Raw genomic sequence first — 26,214 nt, 5'->3', positions numbered from 1 at the left:
AGCCAATGTGCGTATCTTATTTTTCCAAACCCCCTTCCCGCGTCAGAGATTGCCACTTTCTCAATTATCGGTAGATAAAATGAGAGAGATTGGAGAGGTGAGGGATAGGAGCAGAATGGCTGTTCAATGGTGCCAGATAACGTCCAGTTTGGCTGACTGCTGTGTTCGACGGTCGGGCTCTCATTCGACAAGGGCGAATCCGACCCTGACCGCTGTGAGTAGCGTCATTTGACAGCACGAGAGAAGGGAAGAAATCAAGGGGGGGGGGGGTGAGAAAGCTGCTGTGCAGTCGCATCATGGGCAAACAAGACAAGACGAGCCTGGATTCAAGTCAGAAGAATGATTAGGGAATGCGAAGCTAAAGATGAGAAGGAAACGGGCAGAGCAAGAGCGTAGCAAAATTGGAAAGTAACAACAGGTCCTTTCTCGTCTCTCCCCTTTGTCAACCTTTCCTAGGTTGTAGGCTCTGTCTCTCCATCATCATCATCATCATCATCATCAGGATAGAGCAATATGGGAGCACTCCTAGTAGCTGTGCGTGCTCAGTGAATCGATTAGTGAGTGTGCCGGAGCGCTCACCTGTTGGTCAAAGGCAGCATCACTCTCTGTTCTAGTCTTCCTTCTTTTTCTTTCTATATCGATCAATACTCGGTTGGTACATGTTCTATCCATAGTAATTCTTCTCGCTCGTTATATGCAGGAGATCGTTGGAGTTGATGACATAAGGAAACATCACGGTCTAGAGAGCAGTGAGTAATGAGTAATGAGTATATAACAAGCGAGGAATATAATCCAGCAGTCTTACCATGCTCAATCTATGGCTATGATAGCACAGCTTAAGTCACATAATTCTAATACTACTCAATGCAACCTTTTATAGTCCTTACAGAGATTTCGTCGTCCTACATTCATCCCCATACAACTTGCTTTTGTTCCAATCGCTCATTCGTTACTTACACGACACGCTGCTAAACAATCGCTGACTGAACGCTCCTGGCTGTCACCGTTCACGGGGAATTGGGGACAGAACGGGCAGAGAAGAGAGGAAATATGATAAGACATGAAATAAGAAAGCGTAGGTAGGTGAGGAAAAGTAGAATCAAGTGAACTACACAGAAGGAAAAGATAAATAACGATCCGGACGGGGGTCCAGGGTTGTTGGTAACACGGTTATCACGCAAGAAACCAATACCCGCGTATACTGGTTTCTGTCTTCGTAAGCAAAATGGGGGACATGTCGGTAGGGATGGTGGTGGAGATGGGTTGGAGTCAGGAAATAACTCGTGGATGCAGATAAGAGATAAACCAAATGATCACGCAATGTGTAAATCGGTCAAAATGCTAGATAGTTTTAGCTTGGGCAGATCTAACCATGAGCATGCGCTATGCAATGCAATGCGATGCAACACTCTATGCTGGGATGTTGATTTAGGCCTGGTCCTCGACGGTGGCCTTCTGGAGCTCCTCGGACACGTCGGCAACAGCGTCGGTCTCCTGCTTGAGTTCAGCGTCAGCGGAGACCTTGCCGTTGACACCACTGTTCTTGACGGCGGGCTTCTTGGCAGCATCAGTGGCACGGTCACCGTTGGCAGCGGCCGTCTCTTCCGCCTCAAGGCGGGCAATCTCCTCCTGTGCCTTCTTGATGTTCTGGAATGTTTCATTAGCATTGGCCCCATGCACAATAGGAATCTTCTCAACTCACCTCCTCCGTTTTGGAAGCCTGGTTCTTCTTCCACTCGGTGATCTTGGCAGCAAGCTTCTCAATAACAGCAGGAACATCCGACTGGTTCATGGGAGGGTCAATCTTGACCTTGGCGAAATCCTCGATCACGCCAACGTTAAGGTTGAACTTGGTCTCCGCCTGAGCGCTGGGGGCGGGGCTGCCGTTGGCGCCCTTCTTGCCCTTCTTACCCTTCTTGCCACCAGTTCCGACGAAGTAGTCCTCAGTGTCATCCTTCTTGAGGACCTTCATGCCCTTGATTGCAGATTCCTCCACAGTACGGCCGACCTCGGCGCGGAAGTTGGAGCCCTGGTCCTTCTTATCGTCCAGACCGAGGGAGGCGAAGTCGTAGGCGGGGTTGAAGTGACGGATAAGACCCTGACCAGTAAGGATCTCGTCGGTGTAAGCAAGACGAGACGCCTCCTCCAGCTTCTTGTCCGCGATCTTCTTGCGCTTCTCGCGCTCGAAAGCGTCGCGCTGGGCCTTCTGCTTCTCGCGGCGGACTCTCCAAGCCTCATCCTCGTACTCCTTGTAGGCCTTGCGGGCCTTATAGTAGGTATCTTTGATTTCCCGGATAGCAGTCCACTTTTGTTGCTGTTCACCGTGCAGCTTAGTGCGCTCGTCCCTCAGGGCGTTGAGGTTCTTGAAGGCACTATCCTGCTCTGCCTTAATAGCATCCAGTTCCTTCTGGATCTCAGAGTACTTATCACTGAGCTCCTTGGCCTCGGGGTTGTCGAGGGTCTTCTTGAGAGAAGCGATCTGGGTCTTCAGATCGTTGATCACCTTCTGGGCTTCATCCAAGCCAGCAAAGTTCTTGCGCTGCTTGCGCATGTTCGAGATGTCGGAAAGGATCTTACGCTCATCGACAAGGCGGAGAGTACCGGAGTCGACCTGCTTCTCGAGGCGCGCAATTTCGCGGTCGAGCTCCTCGACATTCTTAAACGACATGCGCGTGCGCGAGTTGTTTTGCTCGGCAATGCGAGCCTTGAGCGTAGCGTCCAGGGCATTGATCTTCTCCTGGGTGCTGGACCGGGAAGCTTTGAAACCCTGCTGTTTTTGACGGATCGAGGACAGCTCGGCGCGGAGCTCCTGCTGTCTCTTCGCGGCGGGCGAGTCCTGGTTGTTGGGCTTGGCGATCTCGATCTTGGCCTTGACTTCAGTCTTGGATGAAGTTAGTCGACTGAAACTCCCAGCAGAGAGCAAATGACGTTATGTGTGCGATTGGAGTGGGGGAAAAGTAACAAGGATTCGGCCATCAAGGCCAGTTAGGCAGAAAAAGGCCACGATGCGGGAATCCGTCACGGCACCGCACCGCATCGAGGGAATCAATCGCAATGGTGCAACGCCAATTAAATCACCAAGACCTCACATACCAATTTCTGCTGAACGGCAGCATGCTCCTTCTCGGCCTGGGCGAGATCGGCCTTGAACGTCTCCTCGTTGGGTTTGGCTGGCTTAACCTTCTGCTCCGTAGCAGGAGCGGATTTGGCGTCAGCGGCCATGGCGAGAAGTCGGAAGAGTGCAGGAAAGGAGACACTCGACAAGAAAGAACGGATTGACCGAGATCAACCGGGCAAAGAGAGCTCGAACGAGCGGGAGGGAGAAGAACAGGGAGGGGGTTGAGGGGGGAAAGAAGACGCTGGGAGGGAGAAACTCGGGCTCTTTTTCTTGGTCTGGCCTTTCTACTCTGCTGGTTGGCGGCGCTTACCATTGGCGCTTTTAGCGCTGGCCCGCCGATTTTTCGAGAACCGCATTTTGCTTCCATCATCGACTCTCCCCCTCCAGCCTCGACAGCTTCCTGCTCCGCGTTCCCCGGGCGAATTCGCTTTCTCTGCCCCATCGTCGCTTGTCTGCCCCCGTCAGACTTCACTTTTTCCTTTTTCAAGTCTCGCGCCGCAGTGTGCCCCCCCCCCCCGATAAACATGGACGAAGACTACTCTGCAGGCTCGGTGGACGCCGACCGCGAGATGACCAGACTCTGGCGCACATGGAGGACAGTCTTCGAGATGCTGTTGGACCGAGTAAGGAATCCCCAGCTCTAGCCTACATCCCCCTCATCACGCGATCCGAACTAACCGCATCATCCCCCAGGGCTACGAGGTCACGGAAGAAGAAGTCCAAATGCCTCTTGCCGTCTTCAAGAGAAATTATTCCGACCCTCTTGGATACCCCGAGTACGCGCACCACCACCACAACCACCCTCTTCACCCTGCCCACAATCAATCAATCTAACAAACCCCCCAGCCGCAACAAGATGAAAGTCAGCGCCCGCCCCACGGAAGCCATGCAAGCGAAATACACTCCCTTGCCGAGCAAATCCAACCCGGACCCCCAGCCCGACTGCGGCACCATCTACGTTGAATTCTGCCCGGACGCGACCGGCGTCGGTACCAAGCAAGTGCGTACGTTCAACCACTTCGTCGACGAGAACAACTTCCACACCGGCATTTTCATCACCCAGACTCCCATCTCGCCGTCCGCCGTGCGCCTGCTGAGCAGCATGCCCGGCCGCATCTGCGAGCACTTCCAGGAGCAGGATCTGCTTGTCAACATCACCCGCCACGAACTGGTCCCGAAACACGTCCTACTGAGCCCCGATGAGAAGGCCCGTCTGTTGGAGCGCTACCGTCTCAAGGAATCGCAATTGCCCCGTATACAGGTCTCCGATCCCGTGGCTAGATACTTGGGTCTGCGCAGAGGCCAGGTCGTGAAGATTATTCGGAAGAGTGAGACGGCTGGTCGCTATGCCAGTTATCGGTGGGTCATATAATCGACCGAGGGAGCTTGGTTGTCAATTCTGCTGGTGGTATTCTTGCTATCGAAGAGAAGCGTGTGCGTTATGTCCTGGTCTCTGGCTTAGCCAAAAGATCGGGGCATTCGCGGAAGCGTCTTCAAAGAGGGCGGGAAGAAAGAGAGCGGGAGTTCACAGAAAGGAATCGCGTGGAAAAGAACAAGGAAAAGAGGAGGCGGATTTGAAAGAAAGGAAAAAAGAAAAACTTGTCTAATTACAGGCATCGGGCAGCATGGCGTAATGGCGAAAAATCTCGATGTGTTTCTACACAGCTGGTGTATGTATGTGTGTCTTTTGTCTTCCGGTTGGCTAGGTGCTTTCACCTCCAATATTTATCTACTAACTCATACAATGGCTGTATAAGAGTGAATGAACCCAATTTCTGTATTGCTCTGTGTTCTTGTGCCATAGAATTAGATGATGACTTGCGTTATCAGATTCCGAAAAATATAGATTCGTAGAATAATTAGACGTTACAGTTATAGCCAAACGCCAGCGCTGAACGTGCCTGCGCAAGCGCTATATATACACGCCTGCCCTAACCAGAGTCATTTACTTGTACACATGTGTTGTGCGTCATGATCAGTCGTTCAAAAATTACGAGGCATGTCAACGCCGCGACAGCAGCCCACCCACATCCTGCAGTTCAACCTCATTACCTTCGATGATAGGTGCCGATACGTCCGTTTGGGAACGATAAGAAGGAACCGGGGAGTCTGGAGGGTCGCTGAAGTGAACACTAGAGCCATGACGGCGGTTGGAGGAATGGGAGCTGTTTCGCAACCCTCCCGGCCGGCTGAAGTTGGGTGTTGATAGAGATGGGCGGGGAGTGGTAGGCGACGTATTGAGATGTATTGTCCGAAGAGGGTCCGGGGTGTATATCAACCCCCCGACATCTTGGAAAGAAGCCCTGCTTCCTTCGCTGGAATGACTAGCTTGCTCCGGATATCGTGGAGGTTGGAAGACATTTGTCGGAGGGTGACTGCTTAAGAGACTGCCAACATCGAAGATGTGGAGATTGGGGGGAGATGATGACATTACCGCATCTGCGGATGTCTTGCGCGGTGTTTTGGTGGTCTCAATATACTCATGCGGACTGATTTTGATGTCTAAACTGCCTGTACTGGAGATTCGGTCGTCCTCCATGCCGCCAGAACGCTGATTGAAGGACCAGTTTGGGTTCAAGATCCCGGTACGGGCCGTCAACGGATGAACGGGCACTGCAATAGGCGCAGGGCGAGGCGTGATCTTGTCAGCATAACACAGCTCCGGGTCCAACCGGATACCCAAATCAGCAGCCAGGTCTGAGTCGCTCCCCCATTGATGGTGCGTGATAGTTTGGCGGCGGACGGAACTGTGGTCCATGCTTTCACTAACTGAGGCCGATCCTTGAGCCTTCTTGAATTTCACTTTCTTAACGCCCCTGTCACGAACGAATGAACCGATAATAACAGCATTGGAAACTGCGGTGGCCGCTAGTATCTCCAGTGACGCCACTAGCGATCGATACTGTTGTGAGCCGTCATGCCATATGACCGACGGCACTCGATAGCATGTGATTCCTACCAGGATTAAGGACAGAGCGAAGAGGACCACAAGTGATACTTTGCGTTTGAGGGGCATGTGGGTCATCACGATGAATGGAATCGGGAACGAGACCAGGAGTAGATCGGTTATCACATCACAAGACCCCATGGTGATCAGATTGGCATAGCCGAGGCGACAACTCGGGCCTGGGTCGGGCACGACTTGCCAGTAATGGTCGAATGGTTGACACTCGGCGAGGGTCGCAACTATCACGGCGAACAACGTCGAGGCCAGAAAATAGTAGAGGAACTGAAGAAATATCCGAAGCGATCGTCTCCAGATCTTCCCTGCCACTCTTTTGAGGAACTCACATACTGTGAATTTGGCTGTCCAGATGCTATTCGGATCGGGACCATCAGATATACACTGGGAAATGATTCCGGAGGGAAAACTCACAAGATAGCGTAGAAGATACGTGCGACAAGAACTAGCTTGCTGCCAATGACCCTGTGTCGGATATCTTCAGCAGTCAGGCCACCTGTTTTGGTGTTGTTGGTACCCCAGATCAAGATGACATGCACACATGCCATACGGATCAATAAGGGGATGATACTAGCCATCATCACCTTATCTTCGCGGAAGAAACGCTCGATCCGAACATAGCGACCGCATACCCGAACAACAATTATGACTATCGAAAAACCTGTGGCCCACCAACTGACGAGGAGTGTGGGATTGTCCTGGAACTTGGTCCGAGCATCAGGTGGGATATCGGAAAAGAGCCCACGAGAATCAAGCATCCACTGTATACTCATGGCAGTTGTGCCGCCTCCGAAGAGGGGCCAATGAAGGGGTGAGAACGATTCCCGCAGTTAGAAAGCGGTTATCGGGGACCAATGTAGAAAGTAATGAAGATGATGCGTTGTGCTTTTTTGTATGTTCACATAGCTCGAGACCGGGATCGGTACCTAATAGGCACGTGCCCTGCTCCGTGCTTGTTGTGGGGAAGCCAGCTTAGAGGAGTCGGAAAGTCACAATGATCGCTAACGAGGCCCCAGGCAGGTGGGGATGGAGATCGGGAGGTGTCCTGCTGCAGGCGATTGTCATTCAATAAACGCAAATATGACTGCAATGGCGAGTGTGGCAGTGGTGACAGCGGTGACAAGTAGAAAGGGGGTATTGGCGGGATTGTGGGTGTTTCGGGATATTCCCCAAATGTGCCTGCTCCAGACAATGCAATAGAACAAAAAGACAAGGTAAGGCCAAGTACACCGCCGTTCTGACGTAGAAGTAGAAGTTCTTAATATAATAGGCCAGTCTCAAACAGTTGATTGCGTGGGAGGTGCTTTGCGACCAGGTCGCGCGATGAGCGCCGCAACAAACAGTGAGTGGTAGAGATAACACGCGGAGGCATCTGTCAGTGGCACTATGATCTTAACGGTAAACCATATTATATTAAGGCTCATAGCGAGGATACGCTGAGCTAAGGATGGGCCTACGGGTCATGGCGCCCCGATAAACTTCGCTGGGTAACGGAAGATAACGTCGTCGGGAACGGTGGGTGCCGGAAGTGGCCATTGACCCTTGGGCCAAGTTGCGTGAAATAATGGGGGGTGAGCACCGGTCAAGATGGGAAGATAACTTGAGCGTGGACCAGCCAGAAAGAAGGCGATAGAGCCGGAAAATGAGTGACCTACCTAGTGACTGGTGCCTAGCTCAACCATGGCGTCTAACACGGCCAATGAGTTGGCATGGCGGGATGGACGGATACGATGCCATCGTCGAGAGCTCACGAGATTGCTTGTGATATGGAGTTTGCCACATGATTTGCAGCTGACTCGAGGATGGCAGTCTTCCAGCGTCATCACTGATCGGAGTGGTATAGTCGAACCATCGAGGGCACGCTGACTGTTGGTGAGTGGAGAGGTTATCCGCGGCGATAGGCCGACGATCAGTCGATGCTCCCTGGTCAACAACGCCAATCACCGCATCCCTGGAGACTCGAGTGGACGTGGGAGCAACAGTTGAGAAAGATAAGCTCCTGATAGGGCGTTTGGCCAGGCCAGGATGATACCTACTGACGGTCTGACAGGCTCAGCGTACATTAGCTGAGGGGAGCTACACAGTAACATGGGGAAGAGGGGACGCACGAACCTTGGGTTACTTCACTTGCAGGGGCCGCTAAGCAGGAACTACGGACGAGTTGGGGAGGGACGAGGGGAGACAAACGGGGGGAAACGGAGGGCGTCCGAAAGTTACATTGGCTTAATTCTTTGTTACGATTTAGCGTGTTTGCATCCCTCTGCCTCTGCCTCTGCCTGGGGCAGCTAATGCCCCGACCGGGACGCCCTTCCACGTGGTGGGCGATGGATCGATTTCCCCTCCCAGTTGAGATCATACTGACCTCTTCTTCTGTATCCATGACGCATTCCACCGATTGGGCACCGAATCACTCCGTACACGTGAGCGTATTTCCAATGCATATTTCCAATGCATAGGGAGTACGCAGTATACGCGCGCACTCCCGAAAAAAGCAACTATGTCTAGTAGATAGATAGTATTGTTATAGACCTTTTATCTCCGTAGCCGCCTGATTCGCTCATTCCCAGCTTGCTTTTCTTCCATGGATGGCCAGAGCATGGGTCCCCCCAAACTCTGTACATAGATAAGCCCAACATGCCCCTACTGACGGTCGGGGCCGACATCATCGCTGGCGCTTCGTCGGCGTCCCGACCGGTCAATGCCGAGTACTCACGGAGCAAAGAATTGCAGTCCAGGCCCATAAGCAAGCAGATCCATGCTAATCCCGGAGCATTGTCCTCCTCTAATGATAAACGATCCGACTTTTGTCATTGTCTCGATCTATGTCTAATTTAATATACCCGGTGCTTGGAAATGTACAATCAAAGGTCAAGAAGGTCTAGACTCGTCATGTCGATAAGCCTAGTTCTGGCTCACTTGGTCTCTGAGAGACTGTATGTTCTCTCCGTTGAGGATACCGTGCAGGACCACCCGCAGTTCCTGCAAGAACTTGGTGACTTCCTGCTCGGTTCCTACAGTGATACGCAGGCAGCCCTCACACCCCAGCTCCTTACCACGGAACCGCACCACAACACTCCTCTTCTCGGCCATGGCCTCGTAAGCGGCCAAGGCAGTTGCATTACTAGCCTTGCCTCCCTCATTAGCTGGCTTATCTAGTAGCTCGACCAAAAGGAAATTGGCCTCTTGGCCGCCAAGGAAACGGCCGACACCCGGGATCTTGGGCAGCTCCTGCACCAACCGGTCTCGCTGGGCAATAATCTGCTCCCGGTACTTCCTCATCACGGCCAAACTGTTTGGTGAGAGAGCCGCCGTGGCAAGTGCACTGGTAGGGCTGGAGATGTTATACGGAGCCTTGAGGCTGTTGAGGAGGGTTGCAATCGGAGGACTCGTGAACGCAACACCCAATCGGATACCCGCCAAGCCAAAGGCCTTGCTCAGCGTCTGCATGACCACCAGGTTGGGCCACTCCTTCACCCATTCGGCGAGACTGGAGCCCTCCGGGGCAAAGTCGATGTAAGCCTCATCCACAACCACCACTCCGTTCCATGTAGGGTGCTCAAGCACCTTCTGGATGTCCGATTTCTTGATCAGGTTTGCCGTGGGGTTTCCAGGCGAGCAAATGTATGCCATCTTGATCGACGAGTCTGCCGCAAGCGCCTCGTTGATCTTCTCTGGCTGCAGTTGGAAGCCATTGTTCACGTCCAAAGGCACCTTGACAATCTCGACGTCGTTCACTTGTGCGCTGACCCCGTACATGCCATATGTGGGAGGGCAGGTGAGGATCTTATCCTTGCCGGGAACACAGAAACATCTCAGGAGCGCATCAATGGCTTCGTCCGATCCGACACCGACGAAGAGGTTCTCGGGCCCAAGGTCCTTCTCAGTGTGAGTGTGGGTGTTGCGCAGTTGGCAGAAAAGCTTTTTCAACTCGACCTGGTGACTGGAAGACAACCCCACTTAGTGAACGTGATACAATGGGACAACACAACCTATCAAAAGGTGAAGAACATTGTGCGTGTGACACTTACGGATCGGGGTAACGGTTCAGACCCAGGAGATCAATCTCTGGTTTGGAAGCACCCGTCGAGGATCCCGTCACTGTAGACTTCTCCAATGCGCCTTCCGAGTTCAAAGCCAGACCGGGGCCATAGGCGTTCTCGTTGGCATCAAGCAAGATGTTCGACCCATCATCTTTGTAGTCACTGACTCATTAGTTCCTTCGTCGCACTGGTAGGGGGAGTACGCCGTCGCAAACTCACTCTCTGGCACAACGGTAAGGCTGCAATTTGAGGATGTTGGGGCGCGCGCATTTGGAGAGATCGAAGGGGGAGTTTCTGGTCGCCATTCTGTCGGGTTGGTGTGCAATGAGGGAGAATTCGTCGTGGGGGTGAAAGAAAGAATGGGCGGGGAGTCGCCGGTGGCGGGGAAGTCTATCGGCGGAACAACCGGTGTCGGCGGGAGTGGTTCCAGGTACTGCGGAAATGCGTCAATGGGCATACCGGCAGATGAATGACTCAGAAGATTGTCCACTAGTTATAGTACAACTTTGATTCCTTCTATCTAATTTTAATAATACCTCAGGCCCTTCTATATACTGTCTCTGGTCCTTGATTTGATCGTAGAGGACTCTCAAGAAGATATACTAGTTACACATGTCCTACCAATGCTGAAAAAGAACAACGCCTCAAATGCCTTCAGACAGATGTCTAGGGTTGGCCCGTGCCTCCGGGGTCTGGATCGGGCAAACATGCTTCAGTCGTAAGCGTAACAGCTGAACCCACCTGCAGATTTCTATTCTTGCTTGGATCCCTTGTCCGGTGTGTCGGAGGAAGTACTGGCCTTTTTGCCTGACTTCTTATATTTATCCTGCTTCTCGCGCAAGTAGCGCCAGGTTCGGCCTATTCCCGACGTAAGTAGTCCCTTGGCCGATTGAACGGTGCTGGGCCAGCGGATGGTCTTGGAGATTGTAGCCTGCACTTCTGTCGTGAGGTTCTTGTCATCAGCAATGCGCTGTTCAAATGGCCCGCCCTGCCTCCGACGCACTAAGTCGGACTCGGAGTCATTGTTCTCTTTCATCATTTGGTTAAACTCCGCTCGTGGGATCTGATAGCGCGTTTGGTACTGGAAGTACAGCTTTTCGCGGAAAGATTCGGGGAGACGGCGGACCATATTACCCCGTTTCACCGGATCCATATCCTGGGTGAGGCGCACATTTGCATCGGGGTCATCGATCCAATCGCCCTCAGTGCAACGCCTGTCGTTGAATGTAACATTGGGAAGATTTTCAATGAGAGGTGCATACAGTCGTCGGAAGTTCGCCATTTGCGAAGAGACAATGTTGTTTACCTTGCGAGGGTCTTCTGCCGGCAGGGCCATGCGAAGGTCACCCATGTAGCTCATACTCGCAATGGTACTGTACAGCTGGAACTCGGTGAATTCAGCTGGCAGAAGTAATAGAGCCACCCGGACAGCGGATAATAAGTTGATCTGATTCGCCAGCCGCACCTTCGGGTGGTCACGCAAGATCTTGACCGGCTTTTGCAACCGTCCAGCAAGATACAAGGTATCCCATTGACTGAGATCCCGGCATAATGTGTCAAGATTCACGACCCCATACTTGATCAGTGTACCATTAACAGTGATGTAGGGGTTGAAATATACGCCCGCGCCAATTTTATCCTGTACTTGGGATACCATGTAAGAACCCATTGAGCCCAGCCCAGAGTAATGGTCACGATGTTGACCCAGGTTTAAAGAGTGCCAATGTTGGGAGTATGACACACCAAAGATGAAGTCAATCATTTTGCCTTGACCTTGTTGCATGTTCTTGATTGCTGCTGGGGCCGACGGATGGCATTGGTTGGAGCCAGGCGCACTGCCTGTCTGCTGGAAGACACCAGATCCATAAGCGAACGCATACCGAATCGGGGCCCGAAACTGCCAAAGGATCTGACGCAAGGCTTCCTTAAATTCCTGGTTGATTATCATATGCTGGTTGACACCAAAGTCCTTAGAAGGTAACTCCGAAAACGCGGAGATCGAGAGATCCGGGTTCGCATCCCAGTCGCTAGGGTCCGACCGCTGTGATGAGGTAGAAAAGGACGCGGAAGACGAGGGCAGCAGAAGTCCGCGGTCAGTGGAGTTCGATTGGGAGCTTATGGCCGCGTGAGAAGATGCTCGGTTCGGGTATGAGGGGAAGCCATTGGAATCGACCGAAAATGAGCGAAAAGAAGCCGGAATTCGCGCATGCCGTGGAAGACACGGAGAAATCGAACGCAGGCGCACGTAACCTGAGTTAGGGTTCAAAAGGAAGGTCTAGCAAGGCATCCGTTAGTCTCCGCAGGGCGATGCAACCTCCTGGGGTTAAGCAGTCCGGCACTTCTCACAGTAGCTTGGCGCATTGTCGCAATTCCACCGAGGCAAAAGAGAGTTAAGCACAGCGAGGGCTGTAATTTTTGACCAGTTCAAGAAGCATCTGAAACTTCAAACCATAGTTCCAAGTGGATAAAGATGGAATGGGAGGTGGAGATAGACACAGGTGTAAGGAGGACGGGGGATGGATGGAGTTCCACTCGACGGGCAACAACAATAATAGCTCGACAATGGAGGACGGGGGGAAGGAGGGTCTGACGTACACTTCGGCTGGTTTTCTCGGCCTGTTCGATACGGGCAATCGGGCCCCGGATGAGGAAAGTGCCCGACTCCGCCACGATCCCGTAAAAGTCAAGCCACACGATGCGGGTCACGTGCTATCGTTCCTCCGCGGCGCGTTCCCGGAGACAGACCCAAACAAGGCCGTAAACAGAGAGTGAGGGCGCTCGCCTCGACTAGCAATCCTCGCGATTAGACAAATGACGGACTGAGCTTCCCACGATTATCGATCCGGATGCCCTGAAATTATCCCGCAACCATGGCCCAGGAAATGGAGACCTTTGCTGCTCGTCTTGCCAGCTTCGATCGGGTCTTATACCCGGAGAAACGCAGGTCATCCAGCGCGAAGTCTGCGAAGCCGGTCGCTTGGCCGCATAGCCGGCCGTCCCCCGCTGAGGTATTTGGACTTGCGCCTGGATACTACGAGAAAGACGCAGTAACTGATGAAGCATGGGCATAGCTTGCGCACGCAGGTTTCTTCTATAATCCCTACGAGACAAACCCCGACAATACAACATGCTTCCTATGCCGGAGAGCGCTCGACGGTTGGGAGGAGGATGACAACCCGATCACAGAGCATCTTAAGCACACAAAGGACTGTGGCTGGGCGATCATGATGGACATCCAGCAGCACAGTTCCAACCCAGCCGAGATCGAGGACCCGACAGGCGAGCGGATAGCGCAAGCCAGGCAAGCCACCTTTGGCGAGTCATGGCCACACGATGGAAAGCGAGGCTGGCTATGCCAGTCGGATAAGGTAATTCCAATCTCTGCGTTGTTCCAGCGTTGAGCATGTCTGTATTGAGTGCTAATTGTCGCGATGCATTACAGATGGTCGAAGGTGGGTGGTACTTCTGTCCAAACGAAGAGAGCGATGACTTGGCCACCTGCCCTTATTGCAAACTGTCTTTGGATGGTTGGGAGCCTAAGGACGATCCATTGTAAGCTTTTGTGTCGCCCCTTCCTTCTTTGCTATCGCTAACCTGATCAGTGATGAGCACTATCGCCGCTCGTCGGATTGTTCCTTCTTCGTCTTTGCCAAACCCCCCGGTAAGAAAGGAAAAGGTTCACGGTCTAAAAAGGCTCGGGTCTCGAAGGCTTCCCGCCTGTCCACTCAATCAACCGCATCAGAAGCACCAGTGTCTGAACTGGACGACCCAGGCGACCAAAGCATCCTGTCCCAGTCGACTACAAAAACCAAGTCTTCAAAAAAGACTTCCAAGTCAAAGGTGAAGGGCACGAAATCAAAGAAGGAGGAACCCGTGGAGCCTGACAGTCAGATGGATGTGGATACCGCCGATTTTAATCAGCCCGAGCCTACAAAAACCAAACGCACCAGGGGAAAGAAAAGACCAAGTGAGGAAGTACAAAAAGACGAGGCAGAACTTGTCGATACAGACATTGTCGAAAAAACTGAACCTCCGGCTAAAAAGAGAGCCACCAAGTCACGCAATAGTACACAGCATCAGGACCATGACCACGGATTAGAGGCCGTGACCGAAGATACCCAAGTAGAAGAGGCTCCTGTCGAAGAGAAGCCGAAGAAGAGCCGCGGAACAACTAAGAAGAAGACAGCTTCTAAAAACCGAAAAGTATCAACAGACTCGGTCATCTCGAGGGCACCATCCACAACGGAGATTCTCCCCAACTCTGAGCACGACGCGGCAATGGATGTCGACCTTGAACACGAGAAGCCCAGCCGAGAGCCAAGCGAAGAGCCCCTGCCAGAGCCATCGAAAAAGTCCAAATCCAAGAAGAAAGCTAAGGTGGCCCCAGAGCCGTCGAACGACACGATAGAGCACAGTGCGGAGATCGAGCCGCAAGAGGATGTGAGCCAAGAGCCTGAACAGGCTCCAGAGCCAAAGCCACCGGTTGAAGATTCGCCGCAGCCGAGACGCACGAGCAAACGGCAGAGCGCAAGGAGTTCTGATAAGGTTCGACAGAGGCCTCATGAAGTAGCTCCTCAAGACCCACCCCAGCGTGTCACGCAGCCAGAAACTGAACCCACGACTAGTGCTGCAACTGACTCGAAGCATCATGAGTCATTTGTCTCGGTGGAAATCCCAGCAAGGGGTCCAGAGCAGGAAGTCAGTGCAGTGCAGAGTGATAAGGACACTAAAAAGAAGGTGAAAAGGAAGGCTTCAACGGAAAAGCAGAGGAAGTCAAAGCAGGCAGATCACAATGCCAATGTGGAGCTTAGCCACGAGACAGCCCCTGCTAAGACGGAGGACGAAGTCACGACAGACAACTTGGAACAAGTGTCGGACATCCCGCAACAAATTGAGGAAGAAAGGCCCCAAGAGCGGACCCCCGATCAACAATCTGCTCGACGCAGGTCCTCTAGGGTGCCTCCAAAAACGGTGGAAAAATACAGCGATATACCTAGGGAGAAGCAATATGCCAAGTCACTAGCAGAGTCCCGAAGTCCTCGTGTCAACACAGCGCCGGAAGACGAGCATCAGCATGAGGAGATACCAGAGCCTGCTACAGTATCACCTCTTCCCTCACCTTCTAAGAGCACTCCGTCTCTGTCACCGCAATCATCCGATGCTGAGAACCAGCCCCCATCTTTAAAACCGTCTGTGTCTCGGGCGCCTGTATTATCGCCTTCTAAGCGCTCAGTTCGAATTCCACTTGCGACTAGTACTCCTTCCCCATCAAAGCGAGTGCCTAACAAAGGCTCCTTCAACACATCCCACCCATGGACTCCCATCGACATTGACGGAATCCTCGTGGCTGGGATTAGTGACAAGGAAAACATCGACTTCAATGGTCTTCTGAGCAATGCCAAGGGTGAATTGACTAGCCCCGAGAAGAAGATGACAGTCGAGGAATGGATCAAATGGAATGCGAAGAACGGAGAAGAGAAACTCAAGCGAGAGTGCGAGCGGGTAGTCAGCCAGTTTGAGAGAGAGGGAGCTCGAGCTATGCGAACCCTGGAAGGCATTGAATGTACAGATTGAGCGGGTCATATGGTATTGTGTGTTAGGAGTATGTGGGTCGGGCAATGGGAATTGGATAGGTACTTGGTTTCATCTCGTGTTTTCAGTGGTACAATATCTTTGCAGCAATCTCACTTGACCATGCTGCGGTCGGTATATGCACATGGATTTTCTGCTCTTTCTGATGTGACAATGAAATTCTACATCCGCTTGGATAAAACGAAAACTTCCGGTTTGACAAAAATCTCAAGCACCAAACGCCATGGGTATACTGCAGCTTTTAGCCTTTATGAACCATCCCTCTATGCCCGTTCCCGATGTAGATCATGCATATGCCCGAGTCAAAGCTCGTTTGCCTAGGCGATAATTCCCAGCCGGCCCTCCCAGCTGTCTTCCTCCTGCTTGATTCCATCGCCACCTTTGCGCCGCTTCTCGTTTCTCTTCCTCCTCTTTTCCTCCCTCTCCTTGGCGTCCTGTTCTTCTCGTTCCTTGAGTCTCGCACCCAGATCCAACTGCCAAGCTCGTCGCTCCTCTTCCTCTAGGACTCGTTTCCGGTGAGCCAGCATCCGTAGTCGCTCCCGCACATCTTCCACGGTGGCACGAGTGACCTCACCGCTTTGACCAGTTGCGATCAAATGCTGTTTGCTGTTCAGATGCTCCACAAGCTGCAGGTTGTCCTTGAATGTAAGGTCACAGTCTGAGCAGTAGAAACCGGCGCCCCGTCCTCTTTTTCCGACAGCCGATCCCGAGGTAACGATGGTGGTCTTGCCAACCATGGACGCGACATCGAGTCGCTGTTTGCGCGATGTAGTAGCTTCGAGAGTGCTGTAGTCCACTGGTGCGTGCCATTTCTTGCCTAGCAGCTTGGCCTCGTAGCGAGCCTTTGATTCCTCCTTCCTCTTAGCCTCATCATCTGCTGCCTTTTTGGCGTATTCATCGCGATCCCATGTTTTGCGAAAGGCTGTGTCTGACGAGGGAGTTCCGTATGCGGATCCTTTGTTGCTCATGGTGTTGGCGGGGGTACCCTTATGGGTACTGTATGGGAGGAGATAGTAACGGCACTGGTATATAGGTGGAGGATGTAGCCGCGGTATGGATGTTGCTGTTAGCTCGATGTTGAATCCCGATGCTGGAGGCGAAAAGCAGATGGTTTAAAGTCCGCCCGTGGAAACGGCAGGCGGTGGCAAAAGCGGGGGCGAACTGCAGGTCATTGTGGATCCGCAGTCGGCTGCCTGGCTGCCTGGCTTATCGTCGTCCTCGTCCCACCTCGACCATCCACGGCTTCCTCCATCTCCATGCCGCTGCTGATCCAGTGGTGATTCTTTGCCTGCCACGGGCTGAGATATATGAATTCAACATCTAGAACTATATATGAACTTTTGGATCTCATTGATGAATTGGTCAGCTCGCTCTGGCAGGACACAGGCGGCTCTCTGACGACCCTCATCTTAGATCCTCGTCTAGGCCTCCAACGACTGAAACACCTCGCCTAGTCTCGTATAAGCCACACCGTCTGATTCACGATTTCTATTTTGAGCACCTAGGCAGCAATTAAGCTCAACTAGCGCAGCATAATAGTCACGGGAACACACGATCTTCCTTGCTTAGAAGTGGCTGGCTACCATCACAAGCAACTCAGCCATCTTCAGCGCTCAATCACTTTTGATAGCTTCCTTTTCCCCCAATAGACTACGTTTGGCTTCTGTTACTTTGCATATACACACTACCCTCCCATCAACAAGCTTAAAAATGGAGTCCTCTTCGCCCGAAAAGACCCCAGTGACGCATGAATATGATCTGCTGGATCTACCCACGGAGCTCCATCTGCACATCTCCACATTTCTCACTTATCCAGATGCTCTGGCATTGAAACATACCTGTCGTCATTTTTACTCTCTTGTTTACACCGGGGTCCACCTGAAGGTTGATTGGTTTGTCGAGCGTTTCGAACGGAAACTGGAATGTCCCATGGAGAAATGCTCGTTCCGCACGGACGAAGCATTCTGCAACAAGAGGATCAGAGGGATTATGGAGCGCCGAAGAAGACATCTTGAGTGCGCTCAGTTACCTGGTGGCTGCTTGGTCATAGAAGGTCGGACTTGTCAGAAGGACCTGCTCCCTATCTGGTTGAAGAAACCAGGTCGTGTGGAGCTGATGAAGGCTTTGGGAACTGAAGGTCTGTTAGAGTCTACTTGCTTTTCTCGACCAAGAATGAATAACCTTTGCACTTTCAATTTGGTTTATTACTGAGGCTGATGAGCTGACCTCCGTGCAGTCTTGATCCATGGCCTGATCTTTCTCTGCATCAACTTGCTGTGGAATTTGGGTGCAAGGTGTGCTGCCTTGGTAGTGCGGGCATCATACTTAGGCTAACCGTATCAGATTGCTTCGCACCGAGATTGTGGCGATATGACAACATCGGATTCACACGTACCAACCTTATGGCATGACTTGTTCTGGCGCCTGTCCAGGCATGCCTGGCTTCGCCTTTCATCGCGCATCCCCTGGATTGGATAACATGATCTCTTTGCCCCAGTAGCAGCTGGCTGCTACTCTGTACGGATTCTAATTTGTGCGATGCACTGGTTTTACGTCCTAATATTGACAAAGACACTCAAGCCTACTTCGCCACCACCTGGATGCCACTCCCGCCACACCGATCGGTTTAGAGGCTACACCTACGGAGGAATCATGTGGTATTTTAATATGTAATCGGATATGCTTCATTCCCTGAGCATGAAATCAAAGACTTGTATTGCTTCACTAGCCTTGCGTTGAGTCAAGTTAAACACCCCACTCCTTCCTCAGCAGGTTCTTCCAAGCCTCAAAATCCATTTCTTCTCCATCCACCAGCATTGATCCCTGGGCTGTCCCCTTCGGCCGCGGAGGTACATAGACAAAGCTCTGGGCATGACTGGAATTGCACCGATTGATGGCCATGGTCCCTTCCGCTACCATTTTCACACAGTCCTTACAAAAAGTATCGAAGCAGATGGTACACAGCGAAAATTCATCGGCGTTGGGCCAGTCCCGATGACACGGCCCATCGCACGTCCACATCTCGAGTTCGTCCGGCTCCTCTTCGTATGCACCCAGGGCGTACGCAACGGCAATGATATTTTTCGTATCGTTGGCAGCAAGTAATGCAGTCAGGAGATTCATAAGTCCCATCGTGTCATTTTCAGGGTCATCGTCGGACAAGATGTGGATGCCCTGTTTGATAGAGGGCCTGATGAGAGCGCGGGCCTCAGTTTCTTGCCTTTTCAAGCGGTGATAGACCCCGAGAGAGAGGGCCGCTGCGGTCTGCAGAGCGAATGTTAGTGGATTGCCATCACCCTTAGCTTGCATCGAAAGCTTTTCAAGTTTTGCCGCCACCTCTTCAGCCTCTGATGTACCGACCCCGGCATTCACAGCCTCTGAGAGATAGTGCTGGGCGAGCCGGTATGAGGCTTGCAATTTAATGATGCCGATCTCGGTCTCATCCTTGGACGAGGCGTAGGTGTTAATGATATTTTCCCACCGTTTCACAGCCTTTTCCTGGTCATGCATGAACTCGCTGTAGATGCGAGCAAGGCCCAGCTCGATATTGGCTGCAGTCACTGTTTTCAACGCTCTGCGAGCCGCTTTCGCTGCAAGTCGCCAGGACTCGATCATCAGACTGAGAGTCCCCGTGGCCAATGCGGCGTCCAGAGCGAAGCTGAAAAAATGACATTCACAGTCGGCGTTTAGCCACACCGTCTGTGTCAATTGCGAGTAGTCCTCATCTGGGACCGAAGTGTCTGCCAACTGAGTAAGCAAATCAATTGTTGCTTGGTGATCCTGATGGCTATGATGATGTTCGAGAAGCGCGTTGATACACGTGTTGCAGTAGGGCTTGTACTCGTACGCCTTGCTGAAGCTCTTAAACCGCTTCTCCAGGTCTCCCAGCTGCTTGTAGCTGTCACCCATACGCTCGAGAATAGTATGGAGGCCCAATCGGAGGTCGTCATTCTCTGGGTCTGCTTCGATCTCCTCTGATATTCTCTTGGCAGCCTCCTGGTCTAGTTCGATCGCCTTTTGGTATTGCTTTTGGAGTGTATACGTGATCGCCATTCCACTCTTGGTGAGCCAGTCATCCGAGTCCAGCTCTAACGATTTCATGAAATATTCCAGAGCTGTCTCGTAGTGCCCGACCTCCCGAAGAGCGATTGCACAGCGTCGATACGACAGAGCAGTCTTCTCCAGATCGCCGAATTCGGCGGCTTCGATAAGGTCCGCGGCAGTGGGGTTGTAATTTTCCAGGAAATTGACCTCTTTGCCTTTGCAAAGGCTCTGGTAGCTCCAGACCACGGCTGCTAATGGAGATACACTCCACATCTTTTTGCACAACCATTGTTTTACGCAAAACATGACCACTGGTTCAAACGTCTTCATCGGGTCCTCTTCGGTAGATGCTATGAATTCTCGTTCATCATCAGAGAGAAACGTGAGAACCGCATCATCTTTCCACCACTGCCGGACGGCTTGGATACTGGCATTTGTCGATACCCAGCTGCGACAGCCGATCCACCCTGATATAACCTCTTCGGATCTGAAGACTACTAGAAGCAGCTTTGCAGTCTCTGTCCTATCCTCAAACGAGCACTCGGATGGCGAGGTGGTAAGCAGATGAGGAACCCAGGCTTGCGCGGCATGGATGAACAGCTTCTTCGAATCATCGGCCTTATCCGCAAACTCGCTGTCAGTGAAGAGTCGTAGAAATGTTTTGAGGACGTGCGCTTTGGCTTCGTGGTAATTTACACCAACTGCAAGATGACCTTCCCCAGCGGAGACCTTGCTCTCTGTCTCGTCGCGGAAGAAATCACCAATGGAGGCATGGCAGAAGGTGACTGTCGTCGTCTGCAAGTCGGAGTTAAAATCAGTAAAGTTATCGACATCTTCAAAGACCTCGTCCTGGTCCTCATTCTCTTCGTCGTCAGACCCATCGAAAACGTCAGGCTTTGTCGACATATTCTGCAACTCTGCCGTCGTGAGAGCATCTTCCCGGTCAAGTGTGAAGAAAGAAGCGAACTGACGGCGAAGAGCGCCTTCCAAATAAATTATACCATCCCCTTCTGGCGATTTCAACTTGAGGATTGCGTCGATCAGGCCGAGTGTTAGCGGCTGCTGGGAGCAAGTAACCCATAGTAGTATCTCGTTGAGATACTCGAGTTCCTCTTCATTAGAGCTTATGGAAAAGTTGGCAAGAACATGGCGAAGGATCTCCTTAAGGCCCTTGGGGGGATCGTCCAGAGCTTTCCGGATGCTGCTTTCATTTCGCTTCTTCACCAGTTCTTGCAACATGAGATTGACCCAAAGAAACATGCCCTCTGCCCCGGCAGACAGTTTTTCAACTATCTCATGGCGCAGTTTCGTCGATACTCTTCGGAGAACAACTGATTTCTTGATGCTCGCATGAATGTACTGGTTGATGTCGTCGGAGTTCTTCTGCGTCGTAACATGGATGGTTGGAACTTCCGTCTCGAGTCCTTCCAACAGCTGGTCGCTGATATGGGGACGACCCACGACAGCCAGCTGCAGGCGAGCCTTTTCCGGAGCATTGTACAAATCCTTTGCTAGGCTGAGAAAGATTCCCCGTTCCTCATCCGAGGCTTCGTCCACGCCATCCAGGAGTATGTAGACACTGCTGTCGGCGCCGGGCTTCTTCAGGAAGTAATCCACAAACAGCAGACGCCATGCACTCTCCAGGCTGTTGATCTTGTCGTATTGCTCGACCGCCACAATATGTTTCCGGTAGACGGGGTCACTCTTGCTGATTTGGAAGGCGAGGTCCCGCAAGGCCAGATGGATCGAGCGTGTGTCGGGGTTGTCATCCTTGAAGAAGAAATATCCCACGGAGACGAGCGATGTACTCTGAATCCCCTGCGGATACTGCTCACGAAGCATGCTAATGATATTCGTGGATAGATACGACTTGCCTGCGCCAGGGTTACCGGAGACAAAGATAACGGGCGTGTCTCTACTCAGCCAGCCCTGGAAGATATCCTCGCTCCTTATCCAGTCGCCTGTGCCTGGGATCCGGGCCTTGTTAATCTTGTCATACCAGTCTTGAGCGGAGTCGGTCTTTGATGGCCGGAGAATCTTGTTGACTAGTGTTTGAAGCGACTGTTCGCGATCCTCCAGGCTCTCTTGCTTAGATTCGTTTGCTGATATAACGAGGGTGCTCAGCATCTCTTGAACCTCGTTGACCTGGTAGCTCATCTGGTTTACCGTCATCCCGGTCTCCATCACGGTGGTGTTGGTGCTAGTGACCGTCATTGAGATATCGTCGACGACGCGACCGGTTCGTTTCGACTCGGTCAACGTCTCTGCACCAACAAGACGAGCCTCTACACTGGTGAGCTTATCCAGCTTACCCATCGCCGCTTGTAGAGCATCGCTGTTCCCGAGGAGGAAGTTGCGTGTGAACTTCAGCAGTCGCCCGCGGCGGATCGTCTTGGTGGACAAGGCAAAGACCTCGATGAGCGTCACGAGGATATCGCTAAGCTTGTCGCTCAAGGCGTCAGAGATGAACTCCTGACTGTAAGCCTTGAGTCGGATCGTAAAGTCCTATACTGTTCAGAATGATTTCCCACATCGACTCTCGAGCATCGTAACGGTGATGTACCTTCAACGTCGCCATCAGATCCTGAATGGCATCATACGAGGTCGACACCCCCTTTGCAGCACTCATCAAGTACGTGACGGCACCAAAGACCAAGCTGCTAGGGGGGAAGACCATCGAAGCGCCTCCAGCGGCCAGATTCCCGAACAGTTCGACGGGGATCAAGGCCGTCTTGAGAACATCAAACAACACCCCGCGCTTCTCGCGAAACTCGCTGAATTTCGCATTTCTGGCATCGATCTCACTCATGAGATCATCGACGTTTTGGAGTTTTGCCAGGAACTCCATGTCGAGAGAGTCGTCGGTGATTTCACGATACTTGTTGATGGCCCGGTCGTAGATGGCGGGGATCTGACTCTTAGGGCCAACCATGATGACGACTATAGATCTATAGTCTCGTGGATATTCCTACCAGCTCATGCCATAGTTTGATTGAATTATGTCCAGGGGTCGCTCATCGTATTTAAAGCTGACGATAAGCGAAAGGGTCTGACAAGGCTATTTTAGTGGCTCGGACCGTGTCATGTTCAGCGAATCACTCGACTGATTTTATATCAATGTCACTTCTCGTCAGCCCTGAATACGAGCACAACCCTTAAGGAGGGGCGATTCAGGCTGTCTGTCGATCTGCTCCACCCAGCTGAAGGAGGCTGGGCGTGTTTGATTGGTGCTTGGATCCAATTGGGTCCATTGGGCTGCAACCTGCGGCTGTCATCTCCTTTTCAGCCACTTGCGGCATGATTAGCCGAGCGCATGGAATTGCCTTGAAAGTTGAAACAAATACATTTGGACAATTGTTTGGGTATCTCTTCACACTGGCACTTCATACAATAAATCCCGGATGTAGATCCCTGTAGTCTACACAGAATCCCGACTCCCAGTCCCCTCTTCCAAACAAAAACCGTTCGATCTCTATCGCTCAAAAACAACCTTCCAAACTCCCAACTCCCATCGCAATAATCGAAGTAACCTTATCTCCCTCTTCCCCTGGCTAAAGCCCCGCCCTATGCATCCCGTCATCTTCATCAGAAAAACACAACTCTGTAGATTCCTGACTCCCGCTTTCACTCTCACTCTCACTCTCATTTTCAAGTTCAATTCCACTCATACATGTCGCACATGCCCTTGCCCTTGCCCTTATCCTCATCCCCGTCCTTGTCCCTGAACATGTACATGTACATATCCTTCCACCCCGCCGCCGTCCACACCCCCGTCTTCTCTTGGTCCCTTGGGAAGAAAAACTCGGTATTGTACTCGATCCCAGCTCGGAGATCATGGCCTCGAGGGTGGCGATATCGGTTTGTATGCTTCTTTGGGAGTGGGAGAGGGTTGGGATCGTTGGTGTTATTGTTGTAGGCGTTGACATTGGTATTGGTATTGAGTTATTGGTTTGTGGGTGGTAGGTATAGATTGAGGATGAGTGTGATGTTTGGTAGGAGATGGTGTATTAGGGGGGGGTTAAGTCTCCTATTTATTTATTTGGTTTAATGTACGGAGTACGGGCTGAGGATCTAATTAATGTGGCTGGGTGGGTAGGTGGGGTGACTCATTGTGTCACGGTGTGTTCGGCTTATTTATGGGCATGGTTATGGTTATGGTTATGGGTATGGTTTCTATGGATGGATGGGTGGTTATTAGTATGGTCATGCTGACGCTGATGTTGGCCCGCTGCCGCGGTTACCTAGATTGTGGTTGGCTGCCTAGTGCAGTGACTATCTCACTCTCCCCTTTCTCTCTCTCTCCGGGTGGAGGAATGCCTCACCATTTCACCTGACCGAGTTCTTCCGCGTGACCCTTTTCCCAAGGGAATTTGGCCTCCACAGCGCGGATAAGCGTCTCGTGGTGCGGACTTCGAGGCTTGATTTCCAGTTCGTAGGGCGCCACGTGGCTGAGGAGGCCGGGCAGGGCCTCCATTCTCAGGTCGACCTCTTTGCCGTTTTTGATGGGTTTGTTGATGCGGAAGACGGCCAGTGACTGTACGAGGCTCAGGTAGATGTTTGAATCGGCTAGGGTTCGACCGGGACACACGCGACGGCCGAACCCGAAGGCTAGAAGTCGGGGGTCTCGCTCGGGGACGTGGTTGTCGGAGGCTAGGAAGCGTTCGGGTTTGAAGGTCATCGGATCGGGGTAGACGGATGGGTCGTGGGTGAAGGCCCTGGGGAGTGAGTGGTTTAGGGTGGATTTGGTTGGGGTGGCTGGGGTGAGACTCACCATTGGTTGGGGAGGATTTGAGATCCCTTCGGGATGAAGTAGCCTTCGCATATGGCGTCTTCCATTGAGGCGTGGGCAACTCCCATCGGCAGGACTGAGTGCCAGCGGAGGGCTTCTTTGACCATGGCGTCGATGTATGGGAGGTTGTCCCGGTCGGCGTAGCCCGGGAGACGCGCCGTTCCTACGACTCGGTCGATCTCTTCTTGTGCTTTGCGCTGCACGTCCGGGTAGAGAGCCATTGCGAGGAAGAGAGCCCCCATGGTTGATATGGTCTGGTATGTGTTAGAATGGATCTGTACCGGTCGCGAGGGGTACTCGCCGTGTCAGATCCTCCGCCGAATATCGCCGCCGCAGACCACTTGATGACGCTTTCCTCCCGTGAGCCTGGTTCTGGGAATCCGTCCTTTTCAACGAGACCAGACAGGTACGATGGCGTGTAGTTGTTCTGGGACAGCTGCTGTCTGACGAATTCGTATGGCTGGCTGCCCCAGGCTCGGGCGACTTCTCTGAAGGCTCGTGCTGTGCGTAAGAATGTGGCACCTGGGAACCAGATCGGAAGGTGTTTGACTGCGTGATATCAGTGTCTGCTTGTCATGGGGTTTAAGGGAATGCATACGGATGGGGAGGAAATCTACTATCCAAGTTCCAGGGATAAGGGACTCGGTGAAATTCCCCATCGCCCGATTCACAAGGTCAACCAATGGATCCTGCCCGTGAGGCTCAACGGTATATCCGTATGCGAGCTTCAGGATGATGGCCCCGGCTTCCCTGGACATAGTCGGTTACCATGGGTGCAGATTGAGAGATTCCGGGCGCGAACTTACTTCCGAATGTGGTCTCGTAGATCCCCAGGATTATCAAGCACCCGAACCAGAAAGCGGCCAACCTCGGCCTCTTGGATGGGATTGAACCGCGCAACAGAGGCGTTCGAGCCAATTTGTTGGCGAAATAGCTTCCGCTGGGCCCGAACACGGTAATCATTGTTATTCTTCGTGGTAAGAACGTCTCCGAAGCCAGCCCTAGATTGCTGTCAGCGATGGACTGGGTTTGGGTTCGTGATATGCGAACATTTCAGTGAAATGCCCGCTAGGACGGTCGGAGTTTATGACCGAACGTTTCTCCAACAACTCAACGGCAAGCTGGGCATCGTTGAGAATGATGAGATTCTCTCCAAAGACAGTTACTGAACTGATAGGACCTAGGAGACGAATTAGGCTGCGCTCCGGGCATGGACTTTGAGGCTACGTACCGTAAAGTTGCTTGTGCTTGTACCAGTGTAGCCAATCGTGCTCGCCTGGAGGTGGGAGGTCCTGCAGGTTTCCAATAAATGGCTTCGGCTTAGGGCCTGGAGGGAGAGGCGCAGGAAGCTTCTTGCGAGTCAAGTAGGATTTGAGAAAGTAAAAACCAACGAGGGCAACGATAGCTCTCACTAAAAGGGACATTTTGCTTGGTACTCCGTCGGATGAGATAGCAGACGATGAGCTCTAGGAGGGAGCTCCCGTCATAAGTACCATGAAAGGCTCCCACATGAACTCATCGCAGTGTGATATTGGAAGCATGCAGGTTGCGGGGTCGAGAGGGGTTTGTGCATCGCATCCTCCTCTTACAAGCCGTGTCAAGGTCGGAGGTGGCAGCAGTAGCACAGCTGGACGTCAGAAGGATACACCACTGCGTCAGGACCCATCTG

The 26,214-nt window shown here is 52.3% G+C and overlaps 11 protein-coding genes across 11 annotated transcripts; 3 read left to right on the top strand and 8 right to left on the bottom strand.

Annotated features, from left to right (window-relative positions):
- Positions 1 to 1,428: 1,428 nt before the first annotated feature.
- On the bottom strand, positions 1,429 to 3,222 carry bfr1 (putative nuclear segregation protein (Bfr1); the record flags this gene model as incomplete). The annotated part of the gene is made up of 3 exons (XM_025613838.1): positions 1,429 to 1,647; positions 1,703 to 2,881; positions 3,094 to 3,222. 3 exons carry the CDS (start codon positions 3,220 to 3,222, stop codon positions 1,429 to 1,431), a joined length of 1,527 nt encoding a protein of 508 aa, XP_025467949.1.
- Positions 3,223 to 3,589: 367 nt separating this feature from the next.
- Positions 3,590 to 4,918, top strand: BO94DRAFT_490937 (DNA-directed RNA polymerase core subunit RPB5). Its single transcript, XM_025609137.1, has 3 exons — positions 3,590 to 3,741; positions 3,812 to 3,894; positions 3,965 to 4,918. The coding sequence occupies exons 1-3, from the start codon at positions 3,643 to 3,645 to the stop codon at positions 4,488 to 4,490; spliced, it is 708 nt and encodes a 235-aa protein (XP_025467948.1). The 5' UTR covers positions 3,590 to 3,642; the 3' UTR covers positions 4,491 to 4,918.
- A 9-nt stretch (positions 4,919 to 4,927) lies between these two features.
- BO94DRAFT_44864 (putative integral membrane protein Pth11-like) lies at positions 4,928 to 7,306 on the bottom strand. The gene is made up of 2 exons (XM_025607531.1): positions 6,495 to 7,306; positions 4,928 to 6,435 (listed from the first exon to the last, which is right to left on the bottom strand). The coding sequence occupies exons 1-2, from the start codon at positions 6,851 to 6,853 to the stop codon at positions 5,121 to 5,123; spliced, it is 1,674 nt and encodes a 557-aa protein (XP_025467947.1). The 5' UTR covers positions 6,854 to 7,306; the 3' UTR covers positions 4,928 to 5,120.
- A 1,300-nt stretch (positions 7,307 to 8,606) lies between these two features.
- Positions 8,607 to 10,460, bottom strand: BO94DRAFT_534473 (histidinol-phosphate transaminase). Its single transcript, XM_025611561.1, has 3 exons — positions 10,340 to 10,460; positions 10,109 to 10,282; positions 8,607 to 10,020 (listed from the first exon to the last, which is right to left on the bottom strand). The coding sequence occupies exons 1-3, from the start codon at positions 10,423 to 10,425 to the stop codon at positions 8,982 to 8,984; spliced, it is 1,299 nt and encodes a 432-aa protein (XP_025467946.1). The 5' UTR covers positions 10,426 to 10,460; the 3' UTR covers positions 8,607 to 8,981.
- A 411-nt stretch (positions 10,461 to 10,871) lies between these two features.
- BO94DRAFT_574634 (phosphatidate cytidylyltransferase) lies at positions 10,872 to 12,694 on the bottom strand (the record flags this gene model as incomplete). Its single annotated transcript, XM_025615030.1, has 2 exons — positions 12,467 to 12,694; positions 10,872 to 12,395 (listed from the first exon to the last, which is right to left on the bottom strand). Exons 1-2 carry the CDS (start codon positions 12,479 to 12,481, stop codon positions 10,872 to 10,874), a joined length of 1,539 nt encoding a protein of 512 aa, XP_025467945.1. The 5' UTR covers positions 12,482 to 12,694.
- A 308-nt stretch (positions 12,695 to 13,002) lies between these two features.
- Positions 13,003 to 15,694, top strand: BO94DRAFT_464961 (uncharacterized protein; the record flags this gene model as incomplete). Its single annotated transcript, XM_025608093.1, has 4 exons — positions 13,003 to 13,128; positions 13,192 to 13,488; positions 13,563 to 13,672; positions 13,723 to 15,694. 4 exons carry the CDS (start codon positions 13,003 to 13,005, stop codon positions 15,692 to 15,694), a joined length of 2,505 nt encoding a protein of 834 aa, XP_025467944.1.
- Positions 15,695 to 15,768: 74 nt separating this feature from the next.
- BO94DRAFT_534470 (U4/U6-U5 snRNP complex subunit SNU23) lies at positions 15,769 to 17,022 on the bottom strand. Its single transcript, XM_025611560.1, has one exon. It carries the CDS (start codon positions 16,678 to 16,680, stop codon positions 16,030 to 16,032), a length of 651 nt encoding a protein of 216 aa, XP_025467943.1. The 5' UTR covers positions 16,681 to 17,022; the 3' UTR covers positions 15,769 to 16,029.
- Positions 17,023 to 17,271: 249 nt separating this feature from the next.
- BO94DRAFT_44462 (uncharacterized protein) lies at positions 17,272 to 18,278 on the top strand. Its single transcript, XM_025607518.1, has 2 exons — positions 17,272 to 18,006; positions 18,056 to 18,278. Exon 1 carries the CDS (start codon positions 17,423 to 17,425, stop codon positions 17,921 to 17,923), a length of 501 nt encoding a protein of 166 aa, XP_025467942.1. The 5' UTR covers positions 17,272 to 17,422; the 3' UTR covers positions 17,924 to 18,006; positions 18,056 to 18,278.
- Positions 18,279 to 18,389: 111 nt separating this feature from the next.
- Positions 18,390 to 22,369, bottom strand: BO94DRAFT_534468 (tetratricopeptide repeat protein). The gene has a single exon (XM_025611559.1). The coding sequence runs from the start codon at positions 21,968 to 21,970 to the stop codon at positions 18,458 to 18,460; it is 3,513 nt and encodes a 1,170-aa protein (XP_025467941.1). The 5' UTR covers positions 21,971 to 22,369; the 3' UTR covers positions 18,390 to 18,457.
- BO94DRAFT_464940 (uncharacterized protein) lies at positions 22,215 to 22,688 on the bottom strand (the record flags this gene model as incomplete). Its single annotated transcript, XM_025608092.1, has 1 exon — positions 22,215 to 22,688. The coding sequence occupies one exon, from the start codon at positions 22,686 to 22,688 to the stop codon at positions 22,215 to 22,217; it is 474 nt and encodes a 157-aa protein (XP_025467940.1).
- Positions 22,689 to 24,074: 1,386 nt separating this feature from the next.
- BO94DRAFT_556028 (cytochrome P450) lies at positions 24,075 to 25,969 on the bottom strand (the record flags this gene model as incomplete). Its single annotated transcript, XM_025613837.1, has 7 exons — positions 24,075 to 24,471; positions 24,528 to 24,799; positions 24,847 to 25,094; positions 25,144 to 25,295; positions 25,352 to 25,546; positions 25,596 to 25,725; positions 25,777 to 25,969. 7 exons carry the CDS (start codon positions 25,967 to 25,969, stop codon positions 24,075 to 24,077), a joined length of 1,587 nt encoding a protein of 528 aa, XP_025467939.1.
- Positions 25,970 to 26,214: the final 245 nt, after the last annotated feature.

Source organism: Aspergillus sclerotioniger, assembly GCF_003184525.1.
Source record: "Aspergillus sclerotioniger CBS 115572 chromosome Unknown BO94scaffold_12, whole genome shotgun sequence".
Classification (NCBI taxonomy): domain Eukaryota; kingdom Fungi; phylum Ascomycota; class Eurotiomycetes; order Eurotiales; family Aspergillaceae; genus Aspergillus; species Aspergillus sclerotioniger.
This window is presented reverse-complemented; position numbering and strand designations above follow the sequence as displayed.

Coding starts and splice junctions, on each gene's coding strand:
- BO94DRAFT_44462 (XM_025607518.1), top strand. CDS start 17,423: ATGGAGTCCTCTTCGCCCGAAAAGACCCCAGTGACGCATGAATATGAT.
- BO94DRAFT_490937 (XM_025609137.1), top strand. CDS start 3,643: ATGGACGAAGACTACTCTGCAGGCTCGGTGGACGCCGACCGCGAGATG. Junction 3,742..3,811: donor TCGAGATGCTGTTGGACCGA/GTAAGGAATCCC, acceptor ATCATCCCCCAG/GGCTACGAGGTCACGGAAGA. Junction 3,895..3,964: donor GACCCTCTTGGATACCCCGA/GTACGCGCACCA, acceptor CAAACCCCCCAG/CCGCAACAAGATGAAAGTCA.
- BO94DRAFT_534473 (XM_025611561.1), bottom strand. CDS start 10,425: ATGGCGACCAGAAACTCCCCCTTCGATCTCTCCAAATGCGCGCGCCCC. Junction 10,283..10,339: donor CCTTACCGTTGTGCCAGAGA/GTGAGTTTGCGA, acceptor CTAATGAGTCAG/TGACTACAAAGATGATGGGT. Junction 10,021..10,108: donor CTGAACCGTTACCCCGATCC/GTAAGTGTCACA, acceptor GTTGTCTTCCAG/TCACCAGGTCGAGTTGAAAA.
- BO94DRAFT_534470 (XM_025611560.1), bottom strand. CDS start 16,680: ATGAGCAACAAAGGATCCGCATACGGAACTCCCTCGTCAGACACAGCC.
- BO94DRAFT_534468 (XM_025611559.1), bottom strand. CDS start 21,970: ATGACGGTCACTAGCACCAACACCACCGTGATGGAGACCGGGATGACG.
- BO94DRAFT_44864 (XM_025607531.1), bottom strand. CDS start 6,853: ATGAGTATACAGTGGATGCTTGATTCTCGTGGGCTCTTTTCCGATATC. Junction 6,436..6,494: donor CGTATCTTCTACGCTATCTT/GTGAGTTTTCCC, acceptor CGATCCGAATAG/CATCTGGACAGCCAAATTCA.